Below are 11,778 nucleotides of genomic sequence, written 5' to 3'. Positions count from 1 at the left end.
TCACCTAACAAGAAACCAACCATTCTGTACATATTCGTCACCTACCTGAAAACACAACCTATATCTACATATTCGTCACCTACCCCGAAACACGACTTATTTGCATATTAGTCACCTACTCGAAAACACAACATTTTCGTCACCTACCAAAAAACCAACCATTCTGTACACATTCGTCACCTACCAGAAAACACAACCTATATCTTCATATTCGTCACCTACCCCGAAACACGACTTATTTGCATATTCGTCACCTACCCGAAAACCCAACATATTCGTCACCTACTCAGAAACACGAAATATTCGTCACCTTGACTGAATACACTACCCATGTTACGCTTGACTGAATACACTACCCATGTTACGCTTGACTGAATACACTACACATGTTACGCTTGACTGAATACACTACACATGTTACGCTTGACTGAATACACTACCCATGTTACGCTTGACTGAATACACTACCCATGTTACGCTTGACTGAATACACTACCCATGTTACGCTTGACTGAATACACTACCCATGTTACGCTTGACTGAATACACTACACATATTACGCTTGACTGAATACACTACACATGTTACGCTTGACTGAATACACTACACATGTTACGCTTGACTGAATACACTACACATGTTACGCTTGACTGAATACACTACACATGTTACGCTTGACTGAATACACTACACATGTTACGCTTGACTGAATACACTACACATGTTACGCTCCTGACTTGTATCAACACCGTGAACAGATTTTGTTTACTTGATGTTTTATTTTATTACGTATAATGTTTTATTTACAGTCAGTCCCCGTTGTATTCCGCGATTACGGAATACTGTGCAGAAATGCCCACTCGGTGCAGAAATGTACCTAACCTGTAGAAATCACATTTTGTGCAGAATTTTGCATTTATCCGCCGCAGAATTCGTCATATACACTGCAGAAATTTAAGACGTCGAACGGTGTTTTTAAACGTATAAATGGATATTGATTTCGTTTGGATGTGAATTTGACTTTTGTACTATTGCTCACCAAAACTGCATGTCTTTATATTTACACCAGTCATCTCCAGATTCACTTCAATAAATCATTCTAGCCATTGATAAGTTTATCATAACAAAATGTCACACGTCAAACAGGTGCAAAACTAAGAAATTCACGAAAACTTAGCCGAAAAATTTGCAGAATTTTGTGTAGAATTATAAAATAAACTAGGTTGCAAAATTGACGCAGAATTTTTATTTATTGGCCACTGAATAGACCGGGGACTGAACAGTTAAGCTCTAGATTAGATAACGCACGGACACATTTCTTCACTGTCAACACGACGCAGTCAGTTGCAGCCGGCCCACTATGGCGAATTCCCATCACCGATGCCATCACTCCCATGTGCTGCTGTATCTGCAAGGAGGGAACCATCTAGCAGACGGCTCAAGTGGGTAGGCAGCAGATTATCTCCCTATGTTATGCCAGAACAGATGCCGTTTCTATGTCAACAGCAGCTCAACGCAGGACAGAGGTTGAGTAAGTCAGTACTGTTTGACGTCGTGATCGAAGTCAGCAATATTAGCGTTATATACCGGCGGCCCAATGTTATAGTTATATGACGGCAGACTATTCTCAACAATCTTATAGTTATATGACGGCGGCCTATACTCAACAATGTTACAGTTATATGACGGCGGCCTGTAGTCAGCAAGCTTACAGGTATATGACATCGATATGTAGTCAGCAAGGTTACAGTTATATGACGGCGATCTGTAGTCAGCAATGTTACAGTTATATGACGGCGGCCTATACTCAACAATGTTACAGTTATATGACGGTGGCCTGTAGTCAGCAATGTTACAGTTATATGACGGCGATCTGTAGTCAGCAATGTTACAGTTATATGACGGCGGCCTGTAGTTAGCAATGGTACAGATATATGACGGCGATCTGTAGTCAGCAATGTTACAGTTAAATGACGGTGGCCTGTAGTCAGCAGTGTTTCAGTTATATGACGGCGGCCTGTAGTCAGCAATGTTACAATTATATGACGGCGGCCTATACTCAACAATGTTACAGTTATATACCGGCGGCCTGTAGCCTGCAATGTTACAGTAACTGTTATATACCGACGGACAGTAGTCAGCAATGTTACAGTTATATGACGGCGGCCTATACTCAACAATGTTACAATTAAATACCGGCGGCCTGTAGTCAGCAGTGTTACAGTTATATGACGGCGGCCTGTAGTCAGCAATGTTACAGGTATATGACATATATATGTAGTCAGCAATGTTATATTTATATGACGGCGATCTGCAGTCAGCAATGTTACAGTTATATGAAGGCTATCTGTAGTCAGCAATGTTACAGTTATATGACGGCGGCCTGTAGTCAGCAATGTTACAGTTATATGACGTCGGCCTATACTCAACAATGTAACAGTTAAATGACGGTGGCATGTAGTCAGCAATTTTACAGTTATATTACGGCGGCCTATACTCAACAATGTTACAGTTATTTGACGGCGGCCTGGAGTCAGCAATTTAACAGTTATATGACGGCGGCCTATACTCAACAATGTTATAGTTAAATGACGGCGGCCTGTAGTCAGCAATGTTACAGGTTTATGACATCGATATGTAGTCAGCAATGTTACAGTTATATGACGGCGATCTGTAGTCAGCAATGTTACAGTTATATGACGGCGGCCTGTAGTCAGCAATGTTTCAGTTATATGACGGCGGCCTATACTCAACAATGTTACAGTTAAATGGCGGTGGCCTGTAGTCAGCAATGTTACAATTATATGACGGCGGCCTATACTCAACAATGTTACAGTTATATGACGGCGGCCTATACTCAACAATGTTACAGTTATATACCGGCGGCCTGTAGTCAGCAATGTTACAGGTATATGACGGCGGCCTGTAGTCAGCAATGTTACAGTTAAATGACGGTGGCCTGTAGTCAGCAATGTTACAGTTATATGACGGTGGCCTGTAGTCAGCAATGTTACAGTTATATGGCGGTGGCCTGTAGTCAGCAATGTTACAATTATATGACGGCGGCCTATACTCAACAATGTTACAGTTATATGACGGCGGCCTATACTCAACAATGTTACAGTTATATGACGGCGGCCTATACTCAACAATGTTACAGTTATATGACGGCGGCCTGTAGTCAGCAAGCTTACAGGTATATGACATCGATATGTAGTCAGCAAGGTTACAGTTATATGTCGGCGATCTGTAGTCAGCAATGTTACAGTTATATGACGGCGGCCTGTAGTCAGCAATGTTACAGTTAAATGACGGTGGCCTGTAGTCAGCAATGTTACAGTTATATGACGGCGGCCTGTAGTCAGCAATGTAACAGTTATATACCGACGGCTTGTAGTTAGCAATGGTACAGTTATATCGATGATTGCCACATGAATAATACTGTGGTTCACATTCTCATCCTAACTGGTCTTTGAATCCTGTCATTATATTAAGTATAACGATCATGAAAATTGCCTTTCACCAGCTGCAATAACCACAATTTAATCAATCAGTCAACATTACAGTCATATCACAGTTATGAATGAGTCGATATTGAAAATGAGCCCCATCATTAATGTAACAGGTTGTTGCGATTTTCAATATGTGAAGGATAACGAAATACAATTTCTCGCTGTAGTAAAATAATGAATATTTGTATCAGCTCCGCAGTGTAATTTCCAAAATATCTAGCAGCAGTGTACTTTCAATAATATCTAGTAGCAATGGAAATTTAATAATATCTAGTAGCAATGTAAATTCAATAATATCTAGAAGCAATGTAAATTTAATCATATCTAGAAGCAATGTAAATTTAATCATATCTAGAAGCAATGTAAATGACAGTATTCATTCAATTGTTGAGCTCTTTCTCAAATGAAAATGGATTTCTTCCTTTCCAAAACGGCCACCTGTTGTGAAGTGTTTTCACAAAAATGGCTATTATTCCTCATTTCTAAAATTTAGTTTGAGAGTAGTGCAACAGAACAGTTCTACAACCTTGAAAGACGCAACAAGTCTGACGTGGTTGTGATGGAGAGAGAGCTGCAGGGTTTGAGATATGCAGATACCAAACGCGGATTAGAAATGCAAATGGACCCCATATCAACGCTATGTTGAAATGAAATTAACAGCTTTCAAATCTACTGGCACGTACGTTCGACATTTGAAGACTGAACAAAGCAGATTAATTGATAAATGAGTTTGCAGCTAACTGATCTGACCTTTCTCAAGGTCAGATCTTGTTTTTACTGTTTAGACAGCAATGACCCTTAATTCCCCTGAACCCTGCGATGGTGGAGGTTTACATAGTTATTCCAAAACCAGCTTCAACCACGACCGAGAACTATCGACTGCAAGCTGATTGAGTGATATGCAATTCTAAAGGCTTTTGTTCAGTGGAGACTTTCTGTATATATGTATATAGTTCCCTTTCTCAGATGAAGACCTAAGTATAGGAGTTACTACATCACATATATATCAAGATGCTCTGTGAAACATTGAGGTCTTGCCAAGCAATTTAGTGGCTGACAGTCGAGAAAAACCTCTCGACGTCGAGTACGGTGACATACAATCGTCGAGGAGAGACATCGTTAACACCCGATCCTTAATGTAGTAGGATCCTACAGGCATGGTTATTACTGGGACATACCTCCCCCTCCCTTCCCTAACTCCAAGTCCAGACAATAGCTTTAATTACGTTAGTGTACGCTGCGTCCTCTATGCGTACAGGATCACAAATTCGCCCGTTTCTGACTGAACTCTATCTGCATGCTCGTCTGCACAGGTATTGAACATGTTCCATTCCTATGGTTGCTTAGTAACGATAATACCCCGTGATCTTAGGGTGAACAGTTATCGCTCCGCTCATAGATAGGCTGCATCACGTGTTTCGAATGTACTTTTTACTTCAGATAAAAAATGTCATAACATTCCACACTTTCAATTTTATTGAAAATTTTCGCATTCATCTAGTGTCATCACAGATTTTCAGTGGTCCATTCGTATAATTTTCACAGCTATTTGCCTTCTGCTCCAAGTGGATTGGCTGTTCTCTAGCCTTGATTTTTTGTATTCACATGTCCACACGAAGATTGCGATTTTCAGGATTGTTGATCGATTTCTAGTTTTTTATTCTCTCATCTCAGGATTGTTGATCGATTTTAGTCTGTTATTCTCTCATCTCAGGATTGTTGATCGATTTTAGTCTGTTATTCTCTCATCTCAGGATTGTTGATCGATTTTAGTCTGTTATTCTCTCATCTCAGGATTGTTGATCGATTTTAGTTTGTTATTCTATCATTTCGGGATTTTTGATCGATTTTAGTCTGTTTTCCGAGGGCCCTAATCGCTCACGCGAGGACGTTCACACACATAGAAAATAGGTATTACTCCCAGTTGAAGGCGGATATGGTCAACGTGACATTATAACGAGTAAAACATATCCTGAATACCATACCAACCGAAGAATAGTGACTCTGTGTCTTTTACACGCACGCACGCACGCACGCACGCTCGCACGCTCGCACGCTCGCACGCACGCACGTACGCGCGCACATACGCACAGGATTACTCATGATCATATATGCACAAATAAACACACATTGACAAAAGTAGGTGTGCAGATGTAAGAATGATCACTCCAACCCCAGACCAGTTGATTTCGAGCCGGGTTAATTTATGCAGATGTTATTCACAAGTGTCCTGGAATACGTTGTGAATGCAGCCACGGGTTCCACAGTGCAGATGTGACACTAGACATTAATAGCACACAATGCCGTTGTTACTTAACGTAATCAACCCAGCATTGCCCCTGCTCTGTTCCATATTGCTAATATAACCATTGTTGCCTTACCATGTTAGCAACCTTCATCCCTCACCGTCCCGTCATTGTGTTTTATAACAAGAACGAATGAGCACGGGAATGAGTTTGTCGAGAGCTGTGTAAATGGTCATATTTACATATTGCTGCAGCTTCGGGACATTAACTGCTACTCTCAACCATATAATCGCAACGGCCATAGAAATGAAACAGTTGTCTCGCATTGTGTCCACGCACATAAGCAGGGCTGTACTCGCACGACCAGATGCGGGCTTGACTGTGCCAGGGCTAGGTTTTATAAAACGACAATGTTGTTACGATCAGTTTGTGTACGGGGCCCCAGAAAACTTGACCCAAGCTGACCCCTGACAATGATCAGATAATCTGACGCAGACAGGATTATGCTCCATCCACCATGACATAATCGGGACCATGCTCTGTGCACCATGAAACAATCGGGACCATGCTCTGTGCACCATGACACAATCGGGACCATGCTCTGTGCACCATGACACAAGTGGGACTATGCTCGGTCCATCATGATACAAGCTGGACTATGCTCGCTCCACCATGACGGAAGTCAGACTATGCTCGGTCCATCGTGAGACAATCGGGACAATGCACGGTCCACCATGACACAATCGGGACAATGCTCGGTCCACCATGATACAAGCTGGACTATGCTCGGTCCACCATGACGGAAGTCAGACTATGCTCGGTCCATCGTGAGACAATCGGGACCATGTACGGTCCACCATGACACAATCGGGATTATGCCCCAATCACCATGATACAAGCTGGACTATGCTCGCTCCACCATGACGGAAGTCAGACTATGCTCAGTCCACCATGACACAATCGGGACCATGCACGGTCCACCATGACACAATAGGGACTATGCTCCATCCACCATAACACTCGTGACCATGCTCAGTCAACCATGACACAATCGGGATTATGCCCGAACCACCATGACACAAGTCAGACTAAGCTCGGTCCACCATAATACAAGCGGGACTATTCACGCCCCCAATGACAAAATAGGTACTATGCTCAGTTTACCATGACACAATTGGGATCATTATGTTCGGTCCACCATGACACAATCAGGACTATGTTCGGTCCTTTATGACATAAGCCAGACTATGTTCGGGTCACCATGACACAATCGGGATTATGCTCGATCCACCATACCACATTAGGGACTATGCTCGGCCCAACGTGACACAAGTGGGACTATGTTCGATCCGTCATGACACAATCGGCACTATGCTCAGATCACTTGACGCAAGCAATTCTATATTCAGATCATGTGTGACAATTTCTGTTGACAGGAATGTTGCACAATACATATGGGTCAATCCTTACAACAAAACATGTACATAACCCGTGTCAAATTGAAACAATATAACTGCAAAATCGTTAATTCTGACAACAACAGACAGCTGGTGGGTCAGTGAAACAACTCCTCGCAGGAACTCCCTCATCGATTGCCAGCTGATAACGACAGACAACAGAAGGTTCACACGACGAGGGACCATAAACTAAGTCTATTCTATGGCCTCTGACACAACCAATACTCACAGTCAAATGCACGCTCGGAGTGCACACTGCCGTCCACAGCAATCAGCACAGCCTTCTGTCCACTCATTGTAGCACTCGGATGTCGGACAATCCGAGAAACACGGAGCCAGGAATCAACACAACAGGGACGCAAGGAAATCCCACCGTTTGACCTTGACCTTCAGAGGCCTTGTGAAGGTTGAAGGTTGGTTTCAGTGGACATTAGTGTGGAAACTGATGGAAACGATATATCCGTGTGTGATATTGTCATACGAGCATGCGTGGATACGGTAGATGGTTCTCGGGAATGATTATCCCGACATCTATCACGCATGTCCGCCCCACAAGTGTACGGCTCTCGGAAACAGATTCGTGACTGCTGCCATATTTCTTCTGTGGTTAGCTGGAATAATTTTATCAGTCTAATCCAAAGACATTTACTTGCCATATCCCCTGTTGAACAGAGCGATAAGACCCCGGTGCTGTCATTTTTGTAATCCACTCATGCTTTTGTCTGGGTCACAGTGACCTGTTGACTTGATTGGTCACAGACGTATGATATCAAAAGGATACAGATATGTAAGATTTCAAAATTTCAAATATGGATATATTGCAAACAAACCATTCCAACGTATTCTGTCTAACTTTCAGCTGATAGCTTAATGGGGTTTTTTCAGGTGAAACTATCAAACACATATTTCACTGAATTTCAATATTTTATTAACTTAAAAGTAGACACTACAAACAGTTGCCTGGACCTTAGGGGCCCCATTTTGCACGGTGTTTGGGCCAATATAAAATCTTGCCTCCAGCCAACTATATCCCTAATCAGTAGAAATCTCTGCTAAAGTCTGAGTCCATGGTACGATTCCGACTATATGACTATATTATAAGCATGCGGTTGTGAATCTCTGTCAAATAGTGATGATACCAGCAGCTCGCGAAAAGTTGAGCGTATCCTGCCTCAACGCACCCGTCACAAACACACGTTAAGGCAAGTCAATTGTTCACCTGAAGAAACAAGGTAGCATATTGTACACGTCAAAATAAGGAACTGCATCAAACATCAATTGTGTCACTGATACGTCAAATTTGGAAATGTCTACGTGCCTGTCATAAACCGTTATGAAAGCTTTGCTCAGGCACTGACTTAACTCTGATTTAACAACTTTTGAGCAAGAGGTGTATGATACTCTTTGAAATCTTGATAGATAAAGCAGGCTCGGTTGTTCTTCAAACGTTGTGAAATGGAGGCACCCATGGCTGGAGCTGCAGGAATACTGCTAGACATGGAGGGAAAGTTGAAGTCACCTCTCCTGTCATGCGCCCACGTTGAAAGTATCGCGCTTTCCTGTCGCATATTTGATTGAGTTGAATGCTAGAATATCGATTTTCAAATATGAATATCTGTGAAACGGAAACGGATGATGTGGATGATCATGCTTGTACTATCATCGGAAACTTCACAGGATTTCACTATCAAACGTTTAACGTGAATATAATTGTGTTAATATCTCTATAATAGCATGCGTGAGTGTTCCGACGCCCATTACACAGTATGCCTCTTCACAGTATCAGCTGAATGTTGACAAGTCACGTGACGCATGGCGGAAACGTTTTGCTCTTGGCTGCTCTTCTGTTTCATTTACCAATGACCAAATAGCAGAACTATACATGCGCTCGCACACTTGCACAGTTTGCCGCCGCACCAGGATCACGTTGAAAGGAATGCATGTTGCGGTTTTTTTCCGCGGAAGCGTATTTCAGTTTTTATGTCTTGGTGGGTAAATTTGACAATTAACATACACTTTGCTATCAGCATTACTTTTTTCTATTGGTAAAACTAAGGGGAATAGAACCCAGGCGTCAGGTTTGGCGAGCGAACGCGCATATGGGGCCTCGTCGTAATATGACCGCCAACACACGCACGCACGCACGCACGCACGCACGCACACACACACACACACACACACACGCGCGCGCGCGCGCGATTCTATCCAGGGTGAGGACTTCTCGGGCATGACGGATGGCCGTTGTTTAGGCAGTCTGTGTTACTCTCTCTCCCCCTCTCTCTTTCCCCCCTCTCTCTCTCTCTCTTTCTCTCTCTCTCTCTCTCTCTCTCTCTCACACACACACACACAAACGATTCTATCCAGGGTGAGGGGTGAGGACTTCTCGGGCATGACGAATGGCCGTTGTTTAGGCTCTCTCTCTCTCTCTCTCTCTCTCTCTCTCTCTCTCTCTCTCTCTCTCTCTCTCTCTCTCACACACACACACACACACACACACGAACTACCACTGTGTGTATCGAGGGCGATGGTCTCCTCGGGCGTGACGGATGGCCGTTGTTTAGGCAGCCTCTCTCTCTCTCTCTCTCTCTCTCTCTCTCTCTCTCTCTCTCTCTCTCACACACACACACACACACACACACACACACACACACACGAACTACCACTGCGTGTATCGAGGGCGAGGGTCTCCTCGGGCGTGACGGATGGCCGTTGTTTAGGCAGCCTGTCTCTCTCTGTGTTACATTGTTCGTTTCTCACGCCCCATCGGTTCTAAATACCAAAACCTTTGAGTACGGGATTCATATTGTGGACCATATTTGCATATGTCTCAACATAGCACAGACAACACATCAGCTGTATTCTCAAAGGTATTTTTAATTTAAATTTCATTTGTTTTCTTCCAAGTGACCTCTCCCCCTAAGCGGACTCCATGTCGAGAAACACAACATGACACGGATGGCTTCATGGTCGAGTGACGTTGTCGGGTGATACACGAGTAGACGGGCTGATGGCACAAACTGATACCATTGTACTTCTTCATCACGACTGATCACTAGCATCTCGATGGGTAGAATGATGGACCTACTTGGGAAATATAACAGGGAAGTTGACCTACACTACTATGGATTCAGCGCCAACAGACGGAAAATGCAGCGGGTCACGCACACCACCCTATCCCTTATTCACTTTATATAACCGTGAAGATCCGGGGTAGACTAGGTCCTTAGCAACCCATGCTTGCCATACAAGGTGACCATGCTTGTCGTAGGAGGCGACTAACGAGATCAGGTGGTCAGATTCACTGACTTGGTTGATGCATGTCATCGTATCCCAATTGCGTAGATCGATGCTCATGATGTCAATCACTGGATTGTCTGCTCCAGACTCGATTATTTACAGACTTCCGTCATATAGCTGGAATATTGCTGAGTGCGGCGTTTAACAACAAACAAACAACCCTTATTCACTTACTTCTCCCTATCAGCATAACTTTAGGGCAAAAAGTACACGCCGTCTAAACATTCAACCATTTGCTCTGCATTACCGTAAATACCTTTCCTGAATCATATCATATTCACTCTCCTGATAAGGATTCTTGTAACTTAACATAGCTGGTTACGAGTCAGGATTGACATGAGTAGGACACATGTTGTTGGTAGGGTGAGACATGTTTTGTGTGGCTACAAACAACATGGCTGGGCCGGGATAGATCCGCAATATTTCAGGTTTGTCATTAAAGCCAAAAACGTGTATCGAGTAATACGGCTATGTGATTTGTCTGACTGATGTCATCGTAAGCCGATGACATATGACACTGAAAGTACGAACAACTATTGCGGCGTACTAGCCTGCACTCAACAATGCACAGGCCGCCGTGAAGGACTAGGGGACATCACTATGAAGCGCCAGTATAATCCATGATAACCATCGTCTTGGTCTCAAATGACTCCTTAACACTGCGACCCCTTCAGTGAATAATCTGTTTGCTAGCAAGACAGCAACAATATACATATATTCACGAAACATAACTCCTCGATGTTGAAATTGAGAAAATATTTATTCCATATATACATAAATGGAAAACAGCATTTACTCGTAAATCTCTACATCTTAACAAACAACAATAACGGTAGAAATGTTTAGAAGAGTGGAGTTTAGATTTACACAACACTAATAGAGGCATAACAAAAATAGCAAACTGCTCACACCATTACAAACATGGTTAATTTTGTATTTGCTGTAACGGTTTTAATTCTAAAATCAAAATAGTTCCTGGTGTTAGATTCTAATGTTTTCGGTGAAAGTTCAAGTTCAGACAAACAACGAGGAGACATAATATAAATTGCCAACGCAAGAGTATAACCAGTCTAGATTATCCGCCGAAACAGATTAATATTTAACGTAAATGTCAAAATAGCTGTGAAATTTACATGAATGGATCATTGAAATGAGGATGACACTGTCTTGCCCTAACGGACGCACCCACCATTCACATAATGTGAATGGTAAAAGCAGTAATACTACCATTTTGACTGCACATGCGTGCTGGACGTCGAGTACGT

The 11,778-nt window shown here is 42.8% G+C and overlaps 1 protein-coding gene across 1 annotated transcript in view; it reads right to left on the bottom strand.

The window, feature by feature from the left end:
• LOC139446714 (universal stress protein YxiE-like) overlaps positions 1-7,579 on the bottom strand; it is a 10,637-nt gene extending 3,058 nt beyond the window's left edge. Inside the window, exon 1 of the mRNA XM_071228009.1 lies at positions 7,446-7,579. Within this exon, the coding sequence (XP_071084110.1) occupies positions 7,446-7,512 (67 nt within the window). The 5' untranslated portion in view covers positions 7,513-7,579. The remainder of the gene's footprint in view (positions 1-7,445) is intronic.
• Between the last annotated feature and the right edge of the window lie 4,199 nt (positions 7,580-11,778).

Source organism: Haliotis cracherodii, unplaced genomic scaffold (genome assembly GCF_022045235.1).
Source record: "Haliotis cracherodii isolate W230 unplaced genomic scaffold, xgHalCrac1.p SCAF_6, whole genome shotgun sequence".
NCBI classification, from domain to species: domain Eukaryota; kingdom Metazoa; phylum Mollusca; class Gastropoda; order Lepetellida; family Haliotidae; genus Haliotis; species Haliotis cracherodii.
The sequence above is the reverse complement of the archived record's forward strand: the minus strand, read 5'-3'. Positions and strand labels throughout refer to the sequence as shown.